Source organism: Fundulus heteroclitus, chromosome 15 (assembly GCF_011125445.2).
Source record: "Fundulus heteroclitus isolate FHET01 chromosome 15, MU-UCD_Fhet_4.1, whole genome shotgun sequence".
In the NCBI taxonomy this organism is placed as follows: Eukaryota; Metazoa; Chordata; class Actinopteri; order Cyprinodontiformes; family Fundulidae; genus Fundulus; species Fundulus heteroclitus.
In genome coordinates this window covers 3,197,450-3,212,798 of record NC_046375.1, presented here as the reverse complement: position 1 = coordinate 3,212,798, position 15,349 = coordinate 3,197,450, and the positions used below count along the sequence as shown (strand labels likewise).

Here is a 15,349-nt window from a genome sequence, read left to right as displayed (position 1 = left end):
GCTCCTACTGTGTGGATGTGTGGTGAGAACCAGAAGAGTGACGTGGAAGACGGACAAAATGTGACATGACCGCTCAGACCGTGGATGCTTTGAAAAAAAAATAAGATACATATCCGAATTAGTACCATATATGGAAGTGACCTAAATTGGATTTTTATGGGTTGTGTGTGAAAAGAACAGTACATAAAAGAAGGGAATATCCTTTTCAATACACACTTAAAACAAATCAGTTCTGATATTTAACTCTTTCCACAGTATTCTGACAGAGACAGAATGTTGAGTCGTCATTATCTGAAAATAACCATTGTGATGATTCTATTTAACCGGTGCCCTGGGTAAGAGGTTTACCCAGGGCAACATTCATGCAAGCGCCGCCACTGTTCTCTCTGTCATCCAGTGATAGATTGGCAATCTCCCTGACCGTGGCCTGTGACGGTCTCACATTTTGCCCGTTGATTACTAGAAATAGGCACCTGCAACTCTGCGAGGATATAAAAAATTAATATAATCAATGGGCTGGATATTGAATCTGGCAACACAAGTAGAAACAAGGACATCCTTGATCTTTTCTTACGCCATTGCTCAGCATTAATTAGGCCACTGCAGATGCACAAAGTACCGATGCTTTGTAGTAATCCACCCACACCTCAGATGCTGTTTGGTTTTAGGATGTATCCATCCATCCATTTTCTAACACGTCTATCTCTTGTGGGGTGGCGAGTGATGCTGGTGCCTATCCTCACCTGTCAATGGGTGAGAGGCGGGGTACACCCTTGACAGACCGCGAGTCTATCGCATGGCAACAAAGAGACAAACAACCATTTTCCCACACACTCACGCCAAAGGAAAATTTAGAGAGGCCAATTAACCTAACAGTCATGTTTTTTGGACTGTGGGAGGAAGCCAGAGTACCCAGGGAGAACCAACGCATGCACAGGGAGAACATGCAAACTCCACGCAGAAAGATCCAGGGCAAAGGTTAGGACCTTAAACCAGGACCCTCTTGCTGGGTAGCATGGCAACAGCGCTACCCACTGCTCCACTGTGCAGCATCCATATTATTTGTAACCGAAATTAAAAAAACATAAAAAAAAAAAAAACTAATATATATATATATATATATATATATATATATATATATATATATATATATATATATATATATATATATATATTTATATTTATATATGTGTGAACGCGTGTATAGAAAAAGCACTTCCATGTCACCATAAATCTGACTGTGCAGATCTACTATATATCCTGTCTATCAGCAATTCCACTCTCAATGGAACTGCAGCGCCGAGCTGCTCCCGTGCCGCGCATGCGCAGGGCCAGCAGCTTAGGTGGGAGCAGTCGGATAGCAACGGAAAGCCCAACAGTAACAAACGGCGCATCGGTGAAAGAGGACGGCGCTCGCCTCGGTGAGTAAAATCTGTTAATTTTTTTTTTACTTACGAGTCAAAACGCTCCGACACTCGAAAAGGGGAAACGCGTTTGGTCGCAAATTTGATCAATTTCCCAGGTTAAACGCTCGTCCCCGTCCCGCAGGAGACAGGAGATTCTTTCATTGGAATATAATGTGCGTTGGTATTACCGAAAAGGCCTGCAGAGGGGGGTGTGCTTTAGGTGGGGAAAAGTCGCCTTCGGTCTCAACCCCGCACCGACCAGTCGTCCTCAGAGGACACCGCGGTGAAATAAACGCGTTTTTTTAAACGGCCCGACAGCATCCCGTCTGGCTCCTTCGCCCCCGTTAACGGCGCAGCTAGCCGCGAGCTAGCTTGCGTGTCTCGTGCGTTTAGTGGTCGGAACGTCATCCGTTGGAAAGAGTCCGACTCTGCAGCCGAACCGAACCGCAACGCACCGCACCGCACCGCAGCGGGTTCGGGGCTGAGCCAGAAGCGGGCCAACTCCCCCGGGTTTACGGGTGTAAACAATAACACAGTTTATAAGGAGCGAAGGGGGAGCTACGGAGCTGCTGACACCGACAAAAGCTCAACAATAGACCCCCTGTCAGGCGGATAATTGATATTAAATAGCATTTTTACATTGATTATCTTAAAAACTGTACTGTTTTGTCTGTAACATGTTTTGGGCTAACTAAAAGTGCGTTTTCTTTTATTATTTAGCGCATCGTGATTACTTTCTATATTTTTTTTACCATGTTATTCACTGATTAAATATCTTTTTCTAAACTCCATGATATGCGAGTTGTCTGTGGATTTAAATTTATTTCCAGGCTAATAACGAATCAAAACATCCCTGTCTTGTCAGAAAGCCTTCATAACGATAGGTTGTATGTTGTGCTGTGCAATAGTCTTAAACCACTGCTAATTCCTTCATGGTCTCCATCTTTATTAGACTTAGATTTAGACAAACTTTATTGTCATTTTGTATGCACAGAGTGCGTACAGAACAAAATTTCATTTGCATACAGCTTAAGAATTTCCGTGAATTGCAGTGGATTCCAGAATAAAGTAGCTTTGCATGATAAATGAAGTAACTTTGCAGGATAAATTCTATTAATTAATTAAAAAATTGTATAATGACATTTATACTGTTAAGTCTGCAAATTGTAATTTTGCCTATTTTATCCTTATTTTCTGCATTAACTGTTTACATATTACAAGTTTTATCATTGTTAAACTGCTTCAGTCTGAATCATTATTGTCTTGGAGATTGCACTAGCATTTAGGTTTTTTTCATGCTAATAACAGATCAAATAAAAAAGGTTAAAACTTTCAAATGTCCATGTGATTATAGACTTTAAAGTGCAGAACTTTGAAACTGCTGCGAGGATCCTGGCTTTTGTGTAATGTTTTATTTATTTGTTTACTCGCTATTTTTCACTCCTTGCATCTGATTGGGACGCTGCAGTCTGCAGTGTGTACCTAAAGATGTTACCAACAGATGAACGGTATTTAAAACCATGTCATTCAGGATCATGTAAAAATAATATCCAGAAAAAAAAACCCTCATCTAAGACTTGATAGATGCATCATCTTCCAACTGGCTGCTGTACGCCACATTTGCAGCTGAAAGTTGTTCAGAAATCATCTAATATGGTAAAGAAAATCCTATCATGGTTTTGGTTCTTTTAGTCCAATGTGTGTTTTTTTTTAATAAGAATTAGGAAGCTATTTTAAGACTGAATGGTTCAAACATCATGTGGCCCTAACAACATATAAGACATTCTCCTGAAAATGATAAGGTTCACGAATATTCATTTAGTCGATGTAATAAACTGGATATTTTTACCAGTTGGCATAAATTTAACTTAAATACTGTGTTTTATAACTAGGAACATATTAGTCTTTCTCTCCTGTAAGGAGATTTTCAGTTTCTTTGATGATTTTTTTTAATGGTAAATAATGTAGGAATAATAACTTTTGGATTGCCTGGTCTGTCGTGGATTTTGGATTTGGGGAAGAGTTTTATACCGTTGACTGTTTATTTCAGTATCGTGTTTTTAAAGATGGTATATTTGTAGTTGTGACAAGAACATAAATTAAACTGTGGCTTTATTTTCTATATAATTATCTCAGGAGATTATTTTCTAAACCTATTGAGCTCTCTGACTCTATAATATTTTCCCAGATGTGATTTTTTTTATATCGCAGTTTGTCGATACAAATAAAATAAAAGCCTAAAAGACTGCAAATAATGCCCACAACAGATGCCGGTACAAACTTATGACAATTATGTTGGCTTGTTTATAAAACTCCTCCAATATAACGTTTTAGAAATATTTCCTCTTAAAAAAATAAAACAGATAGAATTACATAAAACCCAGAATGTCAGTCAGTGACAAATGCTGTAATCATAGTGTAATGTATATTGAAATATTAGAAATGTCACTTTATTGAATAAAGTTATTAGGTGATTTAGATTGATACTGAATGATTGTCCACTTAAACACATTCTGTCTTTGTGCATTTAAACAGTTTTTTTTTTAATCAGTCCATGAGATTATGTAGCAAACCCTAATTAGAGTATTCCCACATATGAATGATGACTAACGAAGCTCTGTCTCTGTTGTTTAAAAGGATTCAGCCTATATGGAATGATTTATTTTAGTTAACATATATTTAAACAAGCTAGTTTGAGTTTAACCAAACAACAAAAAACGGGTGTCTGACTTATTCCCATAAAAATTTAACTTGTATAGCGGTGAACTTTCCAGTGAATCCCTCAAAGTATTTGATTTGTCAAAATTCAGAGATTTATTTTTATTTTTATTTACCTTCAAACACAAAAAAATGACTCGTCTAATTTTTGAGGAACGAGCGCTGTTTGTTGCTATTGGACGAAGCAAGTAAACTTTTTCAGTTCTTTTCATCATTGCTTTTTTAAAAAATGTTGTAATCTCAGCTGATAAATGAACAATAATAGTAGTAATGAGTAGGGCTGGACGATATAGAAAAAAAGATATTGATAAAATAGAAATCATATTGATCGATATCGATAATTATCAACAAATTAAAAACTAATTATTGTAAGTGCAGCTCTGGCCATTTTCGGCTGTGGCTTAGCAACCTGTTTTTATATACAGAACACACAAACACTGAATTCAAACTCAACCCTTTATTCAGCCAACTTTTTACCAAAATTGCAAGTTTTTAAAAAGAAAAAAAAAAAGTGTGCTCTCTGAACTCTTTGAAGGGGGTGCAGCTTGGTTCCTGGTTCTGCGTTGTGATTGGTTGGGAGGATGTAAAGACTGTTGTATTAACCTAAATGGCTAAAATGCAAAAGGAGGGAAAACTTTTATTCCATTGACCTTTTTATTGACCCTTTTTTTCTATCATTGATATACGTCTCTCGATCGATATATATCGTTATTGAAATATCGTCCAGCCCTAGTAATGAGACGTCACTTTTGTTCGTGTGGTATGGACCTAAATGTTATTTTTATTTGCACGGGAACTTTTTTTATGTGTGGTCGAGACGTTCCCAGAAAGATATACGCTGAAATGGACGTGCGGTTCTGGTACCTGCTGCTCATGGACCTCATTATAGAGTTCTTTAATCATTTTTATAAGGGCCACTTTGTTCTCTGTGAAACCGGTTAAACTGGCTGTAGCCAAATTAAACCTGTGAAGTCCTGCAATCAGGAAGCGGCTGTTCAGCACCACTTCCTGTATGCTGCTGGTGTTGGAGCCCGTCAGCTCAAAGCAAACGTCCCAGTGTTGCTGGACTTGTCCCCGTCTCTGTGATGCGTCCACGCTGGCTTCATGTTGGACACAAGTGCCGGTGATTTGAGCTGAACTGTGATAGCGCACGCTAAATACTCGGGCTGAAGGGATTAACCGAGGCAGAGATTAGGGGCCCACGAGCAAACTAGTTTATCTGTGACAAGTTACAGGGAAACGAGGGGTTTAGATTAGTATGACCTGTCCGTGGATATTTGTTTTTGTGTTTTATACATTTATTTTTGTATGACCTTGACTGAATTAATGCCAATTTCACAGCTAGATGTTTGACAGGTTGTGAATTATTTTCCCTTGTGTTGAAATCCTTTCAAAATGTCCACTAGATGAAGACGTTCTTCATGTAGTGTAAATCCACCTATCTGCATACATGGGATGGAAAAATATTAATCTCTGCTTTCTCTCTAAAAATAAATTAAATTGCTAGCACTTTAATTTAAGGAGTTAAAATTCAGTACATTTGATGAATTTCTGGTATTTATGGTGAGGACTTAAATATTAATTAGGTTTGCAAAAAGAAATTTAAAAAAGGATATTAGTGTATTTTTTTTTTCAATCTTTATAATAGCTTTTTGTAAGTACATAGCACCCAAATGACATGAATGAAAAAAATAAAGCGTGGTCCGAATCAGTGTTGCTGCAAGTTCTCGAATCTGCTTGACACCTCCAGGGTTGGATAACGTTCCATAAAAATATCAATTTGCATTAAAAAAAACTTTTTCTCTCCAAAAACACATTAAACTTTGATTGACAGAGCTGGCATATAAAGATAAAGTTTCATAACATTTACAAGTATCTGGTAATTATAGTGACGCATAAAGTAAAGAATTGTGTTCATGAAAATACATTTGAAAATATGTTGATAAATAATCTTTTTACGGAAATGTCTAAAAACAGTTTTTAGAGCATTATAGAGAGCAAAATTGAGGAGCGCCTGAGGAAACTGATGAAGTTATTTTAAATATAGATCATTCTGAGCAAAATTGCGTGTGAATTTCATATCGTGTTTGATACAAACAGACATTTGTTTGGACATTTAAATATGTTAAGGGTTAGGAAAATGTGAGCTATTTATAACTGTGAAGAACTATTGTATAAAAGGTTTTATCAGATCAGCCTATAAAAAATAACGACATGGTTGCAGTTAATAAACTAGAGTTGCATTCAAGGTTAATATTTTTTTTTTAGATTATTATGAAAGATTTTAAATCACAATGGCTGTAATACATCCCTACCATCACACTGTGGCAGTGATGCACCGAGCTCTTTACTATGTCCAGCTGATCGAAACAAATTGATATGAAATATTATCTACCTATGTTGTCAAAAGCTCTAAAAAGTTGCAACTTCTTTTTGTTTTTTTCGTCTTCAGATCTTTTCTCTGTGGTGGTTAAACCCGGTCTGCTTCTCAATCAATAAACACCAACTTTAACTGAGCACAGGTGAGTAAAACATGCGTTAAATAGTAGAAAACTGAAACAGGATTATGTGTCTAATCACAATTTTTTTATGACATCCACTCTGTATATTTAGAGAGAGAAAAATCTATAAAATGTGGTGAACTTGGCGATTTGTAGAGATGAATTATGTTTTATTATCTTGTTAAATCAAGCAGGTATTTTCATCTTTTTAAGAACAATACTTGAAAATTGGAATACATTTTATTCACTGGTTATAGTCTTATAATTTCTTCTAATTTTGTTTTCAGACATCGGAGGCATGCAATGCTTGATATGATTTAGTTATTGCCGCAAATTAAATGAGCTTGAATACAATTTTTAAATCCCTGCTTTAAGGATTATTCTGATTATTTGCTTTTTGTGAAATATATTTACAGGATACCTACAAAATGTTGTTAAATCTTAGTCCTATAAATCCACGTTTCTGAACTCAGAATAGTTTTTTTTTCCAGAACAAACTAAATAACAATGATTTTATCAATTGATCATCTGCTTTTGTAGATATGTTACAGCTGCAAACATCTTTGTGTTTTATTCACAGAAAATAGTGCATAATTGTCTAAAAAGTTAAAGAGGGCTTTATTGTTTGTTTTGTTGTTTTTTTTTTACACAAAGAAACGGTCTAAAATCCGTGGCCAGCATTCCTATTCAGCCTCCTATAGTTTGGTGCCCCTAAATTAAATCCTGTGGAAGAAGTTGCCTTCATAATTAACTCAATTTGACAAGTGCTCCTGTGTGTATTTCCATCTGATCTGAGTTATGTTTATGAGCAAAATGTTAATATCTATGTTTAAGGAGCTGTTCCAGGCATACTTCCACTTACAGGCAGCTGTAATTGCAGCCAAGGATTGGTCCAAAATACCGTATTTTTCAGACATTAAGGCACACTGGATTATAAGGCACAATAAATGTTCTTCCCAAGTGTGTAATATCACTCCTTCACGTCCACAGCTCTCCGTCTCTGTCAGGAGGACAGAGTAGCTGGACTACACTGCCCTGTTTTTAACATAAAGCCAAAACAAACATAACTTTTATATTGAATTAACTTAGTAGGTTTAATGTTGCTAGCGTGTACTCTGGGCGCAGGCTGCCTTACATTAATGTACTTCTAGTTTAGACATTACAGTCAGGCAGTCTGGTAGACAGCTCAGGGGTCCTATCATGTAGTGACACAGTGTACCGTAATGCTCCGAATACCCATTGGGTGGAGCAGCTTTAATGCTAACCAAAGTCATACTTACACATTTAAACAGCTTTTTGAGCACATTTAACCACATACAATCAGTCAGTAAGCACAATGGTTATCAAATATAAGGCACAGCATCAATGTTTGAGAAGATTTAGGGATTTTAAGTGTACCTTATAGTCCGAAAAATACAGTAATAACTCAGAGCAGGGTGAGTCCAAGTGTATGCCGCACTATTTTAATTTGAAAAATATTTTGAAAAGCTTGTATCTTTTTCCTCTACTTTATGATTATGCACTACTCTCTGTTTATCAGAAGTAACGGATTCTGCAAAAATGCAATGAAGCTTGTAATTGTAATTTGTCAAATTGCAACAAAGTTGAAGGGCTGTTGAGGTTTCTTCAGGGATGACGAGGAACAGCTTTTCTTAACTTTTGACATTGCTCATTTAATCACTGTATATATTGTCTGTGGTAATGCCTGGAAAGCAGGAGGATGGCGGTGAATGTCTACTCTACTTCAATGAATGCTGACAACCTGAGCCGTCATGACATGCTGGCATGGGTCAACGACTCTCTACATCTCACCTACACAAAGATTGAGCAGCTCTGTTCAGGTAAGCAGACGTATTTTTATTTTACTGTTCTAACTAAATTAGAAATGTATTTGGAGACTCCCATCAATGGCTTCTTTTATTGCTCCAGGTGGTGCTTATTGCCAATTCATGGACATGCTGTTTCCGGGGTGCATATTGATGAAAAAAGTCAAGTTTAACGCCAAACTGGAACACGAATACATCCACAACTTTAAGGTTTTACAGGCTGCGTTCAAGAGAATGAATGTGGACAAGGTGAGAAAGGGCAGTCCTGCTTACTATTATTACTTAATTCAGTTATAAAAAGCCTAAAGGTCTGACTTTTTATTGCTTTTCTCACATTCTCAGATCATCCCCGTGGAGAGGTTGGTGAAGGGGAAGTTCCAGGACAATTTTGAGTTCCTTCAGTGGTTTAAGAGGTTTTTTGACGCCAACTACGATGGGAAAGAGTACGACCCTCTACTGATGAGGCAGGGTCAGGAAGGAACACCACCCCCGCCTAACCCAGGTAGAGACGACACGGGTGTATATTTGTCCGCGTGTGTTTGGGATGTTGGCAGTTCAGCGCTTCATTTAATTACTCTGACCAACTAATGCATCCACATCCCCACCTGTAACCCAGGGGTACCCACTCATCATAAAGCTAAACGAGCCCCTCGCTCAGGTAACTCCATTCAGCATGTGTTTGCCGAGGTCTGAAGTTAAATCTGGTTTGATGTGAGCAGCCTTGATGTGTATTGGTGTGTCCTGTACGTCACTGCTGTAATGCCAAACAGGGGGTGAAATGAACTGTGGTGAGAAAATATGGAAAACAGGAGCCTGCGTTTGATTATCTTTGGTTCAAACTACATTATATATTCTGATTTTTACGTAGGGGGGGAGATAATATAAGCGTAAAATGTCCTAATAGCTTCCAAAACCTCAATATTGATCCCTAAGGTGAGAAAATGTCATATATTGAAAAAATAAGGATGTATCTGTATACTTACATATCTGTATTGTTTAATATTTACCATTTAAAAAATAATAATCTAAAACCCAAGCGACATATTATCCGATTAAAAAAAAAAGACCTTTATGAATTAATATTTTTAAGTCATTCATCATTAAACAAAATACTATACATGCACCAATAAGAGTTTTGTGGCAGATATCTAATTTCCTTTTTTGTTAAGCTTTAAAGTACTGATTTAAGATGATGCTGATTTATCTTTAGGATTTATAATTACCCTTCAAAGGAAGATGGGGTGGGAAATGGATGATTTAAAAAAAAAAGTTATGTTTAGTTGCACCCTTGAGTCTACAATTACTTACTTGCTTGTTCAGTGAATGGGAACAACATACCCACACAAAATATCACTGTACACCACTGGAGGAAGTTACTATCTGATTTTCATCATTTGTTGCTAAATTAAAGGATTCCCTCCTTTCTTAGAAGTCTGGCCACCATTTCAGGACGGTGTCACCGGCAAATAGAACAGGAGGCCAGATATAGCTACTGAGAAGTCAAATAACAAAGAGAAAATAAAGTAAAATCTTGAAATAATAGCAAATAATGCAAAATTGGAGAGTAGTAGGAGAATGTAGCAGAGTGAGGGAAAGTGGTCATTATGTCCTCCTACAGCCTAAGGCTAATTTATCGAGGATCCCATAAAGACGTCACTGCTGAAGGAATGGACGGCTCAACAGAGCTGACTCTGAGTAAGTTTGGCGGCTGTACTAAAAAGAAACGTAAGATTATTCCTGTTCTCCCCTATTAATGATGAAAAATATGCTATTCTAACTTTGCAAAGGGCCTTTGAGTAGAGTTTTAGATGCATAGAGTGCTATATTTCTTTCCAAAAAGTATTTTGAACAGCAGCGCCTTTAGTCCTTTTTTGAAGTTTTCATTTTAAATATCGATAGACTCTGGGGTATTACTGTTTAAAAATAGCTTTTACTACCCTGATTTAATTAAACCGATTAGGTAAAATGAAGCAATTTCCATCTCTTTGTAGGATTTTGGCCTTGCCTTGAGATTTATCTTCAAAGTAAAGTTAATCAAAATGTTAAAGTTCAGCTCTTCTAACTTGTAAGTTTACCAGACATGAGAAGCAGTTGATGGATTTGAATGTGGTAAGTTTCTCACCGTGGAAATCAAGGACTTCTGTGAACTAAAAGAAAACAGTAAACAGAACCAAACTGGGTGCATTAGCTGGGTGCATTAGCATTAAAAAAAAGCCAAATATCCCAGACTGAAACATACATGCGTCTGTGTTTTAGGTTCCATGAGAACGTCTCCCACTGCACCGAAGGCCGTCCCTGTTCCACAGAGACAGATCAACCCGCCAGCAGCCCGCAGAACCACTCCAGTGACCCGCAACGGAGGAGACGCAGAGCTGGTGGAGCTTCACCAGCAGGTACGCCTGCTCTGGCCGGTCCAGTTTGCTGGGAGGTCTACAGCTGAACACGCCGTAGTGTCGTTGATGTGAAACGAGTTATCTTTGACAACAGTTTGCTTTGTTTTTTTCTTTAACTGGTTGCAGATAATGGATATGAAACTGACTATAGATGGGCTGGAGAAGGAGAGGGACTTCTACTTTGGGAAACTGAGAGACATTGAGCTCATCTGTCAGGACAACGACGGTGAAAACAGCCCCGTTCTGAGAAAAATCATTGACATACTGTATGCTACAGAGGTAAGAGACACACACGCATTTACAGGGAACTACAAGATATTTTGGTGACATTTTATGTGACAGGTCAACACAAAGTAGCACAGGACTGAAGGGAAATAAAAATTATGCTTGATTTTTCAACATTTCTTTATAAATAAAAATCTGTGGAGCAATCTATTATTCAGTCTTCTATTCAGAAGGAAAAAAAGTGAATTATAAGTTTTTAACGTTTCCCATTGGCCATGTTACTGACCCTGCAGAACCAGAACCTTTTGGCTAAAGCCGGGCGTACACTGTACGATATTCTCAATCGTTTTACTCATGTACATCTCAAACTGTACGACGAAACCTCAGGGTTTAAAAGTTCACCGCTCACAATACATGTTCTTACTGTGCGGCCCGACGCTCTGATGCGACCTGACGGATCACATGTCGGACTCAGCCTCATAGAGAGATGGCGCTACTCGGACTCGTCTTCCCCGAAAGCCAAATGTCAACAGTAGAAGAAGAAAAAGGCGGAAGTGTCGATGCTCACTGTTAAATATGAAGCTCACTAGAACGAAACGCGCTGCCTTGGCAATTCTACGAGTTTCTCCTCCGTAGTTTGACTCCATGTCACACGTACCGCCGTCATGCTTCTCTCCACTCCTATGTTTTCGTTTGAGAAGACGAAGAAGAATTTCCTTGTTTGCACATGCGCAGTGCGTGAGGTTGGGGGAAATTGGCTGGTATCTCTGCTTCAGCAGCAGGTCGCGCACACGATCTTACGAGAGCCGACTGAATTTCAAACATGTTGGATTTTTAACCGACCGTCCCATTCCTGATTGGGAGGTGGTCATGAGAGGCGAATCGGCCCTCGTTACCCCCCGTATACGACACGACGCAGGACGCACGATCAAGCTGAAACTCGGCCCGATCCAAAAAATTCTCGCACGCCTGAAGTATCGGCCCGAGAAGGTCAAAAACTTGTACAGTGTCTGCCCGGCTTTACTGTAAAGCGCTGTGTGTAGGGAAAACTAACACATGGGGGGTACTTTTTTCAGCAGACGGGTAAGCTGGTCAAAGTTGAAGCTGAATACAGGGCAGGTCTGGAAGAAAATATAAGCTGTTGTACAAAGAAACCTAGGAGTTACTATTTGAATCAGAGTTTTTCATTGTAGACCCTGGACAATGAAGGGAAATACAGCAAAGATGTACAATAAACCAGTGTTAAAGAGGGCGTTGATTGACAGATTTAGTAATATGACCCAAACTGTCTTCACAGGAAGGATTCGCACCTCCAGACGACGAAGAAATTGATGGAGGACGAGATCAGGAGGAGTTCTGAAATCTTCCTCGTTTTCTCACCTCCATCTCTCACCTGTCATTCTTTAATCAGACAATTGAGTCATTTTTTTGCCTGGTTTTATCCCCCGTTAGTTAATTTTTGAAATCTTACCCCCGACTTCTTCCATCTCATTCATGGCTTTATGTGTCCATGACGACTTTGTTGGACAGGTTAGCTCCCCAGACTTTGACTTGCAAAGGACACTAACCTAGATGTGTCTGGACAAGGGCCCAGCAGCCTGGCTTGGCTTGACTGACTAGTTCTAACCCGTTTTCAGAGTGGGGGGGGGGGGGGGGGGGGCGGTGAGTCTGTCAGCGTGTCACACATTCAGAGGTAACAGCAGTGGGATTTTAAAGCTGCAGCACTGGAGCCAGCAGTGCTTTAAATCGGACTGTGTGAGGAGACAAGGTGCTTCCTAGTTTATACACGAAACACTACAACGTTTTACAAGAAATGTGATTGTTTTATTCAGGGTGCGGTTATAGAAACAGTGATCCGCCTTTTAGGAGTAAGGCCTGCAAAATGGAAATCTTTTGATGACACGACGACAAGCGAACGATCAACAGACATATCACAGACTCTGAGCAGCACACACGTACACGCTTAAAGCAACCCTGAGGAAAAAAATCACAGACGTGTTGTCTCACGAAACTGTTCTGACAGCTTGTTAGGCGACAGCATGGTGTATTTATGTTTATTTATTTATCTTTGTTAATCTGCTCTGTACAGTTTCTGAGAAAAAAAACATGGTTGGGATTTGGGGAGATTAAAGGTCTTGCACTAAATGTAGCGAAACAAACCGACTTAAATTATCCAAAAGAAGAATGCCAACATGCAGTGACTGGCTGCTGCCGGGAAGAAACAGGAAGATGCAATTTTATATTTTGTAGATTTGTTTTAAAGAAGTATGTTTTTTTTTTTTTTTTTTTTTTATCGCATTGAATTCCTCAGTGGGCAAGCCGAAGGAGTGTTTATAAAACTTAATTATCAAGCAAGCATCAGGCTGGACACACACTGCAGAGCAACACTACTAATTACTAATGTTTGACTGTGTTTATTTAGTTAAACATTTTAGCTGCTACCATTATTCCTCCGTTGCCGCATTTGAGTTTTCATACGTTGCAAAGCGCTAAAACGCCACCATGGCTGCCGAGGGAACAAAGGTCTGGTTTGTCCTGATTATTGACCAGGCGGAGCAATGACTGGAGCAGCCGGAGAGCAGAAAACATCCGAATCCTCTCTCGCTGTTTCTCACCATGGTAGCCATGTGATCAACTTGCATCATGTGGAGTTACTGCTGGAATGAAATAAAGCTCTGAGGTTTCAAGAAAATCAAAGCTGTTGGCTGTCTGTCATGACGCTGGCCTGTTTTATCCACCACATAGCTCACATTTACAGACGTACTGCTGAAATACACTCATGCCCGTTATTAGGTAGTTAAAAAATCTTGATACAATGGTCTTCTCAGCCATGCCTGATACTTATTTCTCAGTTGATTTAACAAGATTCACATAAAGGCCCAGAGTGGATGCCCTAAATGTTCTTTGAATGCATTTCGACTGGAACCCAGGAATTTCTGGACCTACAGCTGAGCCATCGGCGTGAACCCGCAGCCAACATTCACCGTCTGTTCGACAGACAGCAGCCAGACGGACAACAGACGCAGGTTAACATGACCTGGCACTTACCAGGGAGGGCGATAGACGACACATGAGGATGACGCAACGCGCTGAAGAATAAACAAACGTTAGTTTGCTTTCAAAAAAAGAAACGAAAACAGTTACATGTAATCCAGAGTGGCACATACTTTCATTAGCTTATACAGCTGATGATTGTAGTGAGATGGAGCTAAACCAGTGACAGCATGTAGATGATGAGGAGTAGAAGCGGTCTTCAATTTAGCCCCGCCCCCGACACCAAAATACTGCCATCTTGTAAGCGACATCGTAGCTGAAGGAATTTGCAGTGACACTGAAAATGTCTCTCATTGGGAAAAAAAAAAGCTGCAGTATAAAATGAGAATATCATAGGTTTTTACTTTCTAACAATGTTTGGCTTTTCAATGTCTAATTTTTCAATTCCAATCTCTTAAATGTCACTCCAAGCTGTCACTGTTTTAGTTCCATATAAACACGGTCGGCTGCAGACATCTCCCAGCTGCACCCTGCACTCCCTTTCTCCTGGGCTGTTATCTGGCTCCTGATAAAAGGGGATGTTTACAAGCACGGAGCATTTGAGAACAAGCAAGAATTTAAAAGGAAAATCCTTATTCCCTTCCCCAAGGATTCTCAAACAGTATATAATTATAGTTCACACGTTTGGCTACAAAGACTACCTACCTTACCTCAGTTGCAATCACACTTATAATTCAATGACATTATTTAACTTATGATTAAAACGTCTGATTCCACACCAAGAAATTACTTGAGAGTAAAATAAAGTATTTGGTATGAAGACTACTGAAGTACTGAGTAAATATAACTGATTTAATATGTAAAATTATTAAATTGGTCAGGCAGAAATATTAAATTATGTACAAATTCTGGTATTTAAACGTCTAATAAAGATTTTTATAAACAATAACAATTAGAAAGTAACAAATTCAGGCAGAGGAAACACTTTTCTAAACAATGTTTTTTAACATAAAACTTTTAATGTATATACAGTAAGTTAGGAGAGTGCAAAGTACTTCCAATGACATCTACTGTTTACTGTGTGGTTACCTGACCTGTGAATGGCTCAATGAGCTCAGCAGATAGAAAATATAATTAAAACAACAAAGCTTGAGCACAAACAATGATTCTCACCTTAATACAAACTAGATGTGTCTCTCTGTATTTATTGGTTAAAACAAGTTTGTTCTTTAATCAGTGAAGTTACTCACAGTGGATAGAGTAGCCAGACATGTTACTCAAGTAAG

The 15,349-nt window shown here is 38.6% G+C and overlaps 1 protein-coding gene across 4 annotated transcripts; it reads left to right on the top strand.

Moving 5' to 3' along the window:
- Positions 1-1,311: 1,311 nt before the first annotated feature.
- LOC105938925 (microtubule-associated protein RP/EB family member 3) lies at positions 1,312-13,761 on the top strand. Of its 4 annotated transcripts, none has more exons than XM_021307716.2 (9): positions 1,312-1,421; positions 6,577-6,646; positions 8,342-8,466; positions 8,555-8,700; positions 8,794-8,953; positions 9,068-9,109; positions 10,708-10,844; positions 10,971-11,123; positions 12,367-13,761. In XM_021307716.2, exons 3-9 carry the CDS (start codon positions 8,346-8,348, stop codon positions 12,427-12,429), a joined length of 822 nt encoding a protein of 273 aa, XP_021163391.1. In that variant the 5' UTR covers positions 1,312-1,421; positions 6,577-6,646; positions 8,342-8,345; the 3' UTR covers positions 12,430-13,761. The 4 variants fall into 4 exon arrangements, with proteins under 4 accessions (XP_021163391.1, XP_021163392.1, XP_021163393.1 ...); XM_021307717.2 differs by having other exon boundaries at positions 8,339-8,466; XM_021307718.2 differs by having other exon boundaries at positions 8,335-8,466.
- The last annotated feature ends 1,588 nt before the right edge of the window (positions 13,762-15,349 follow it).

Coding starts and splice junctions, on each gene's coding strand:
- LOC105938925 (XM_021307716.2), top strand. CDS start 8,346: ATGGCGGTGAATGTCTACTCTACTTCAATGAATGCTGACAACCTGAGC. Junction 8,701..8,793: donor AGAGAATGAATGTGGACAAG/GTGAGAAAGGGC, acceptor TCACATTCTCAG/ATCATCCCCGTGGAGAGGTT. Junction 8,954..9,067: donor ACCACCCCCGCCTAACCCAG/GTAGAGACGACA, acceptor CCTGTAACCCAG/GGGTACCCACTCATCATAAA.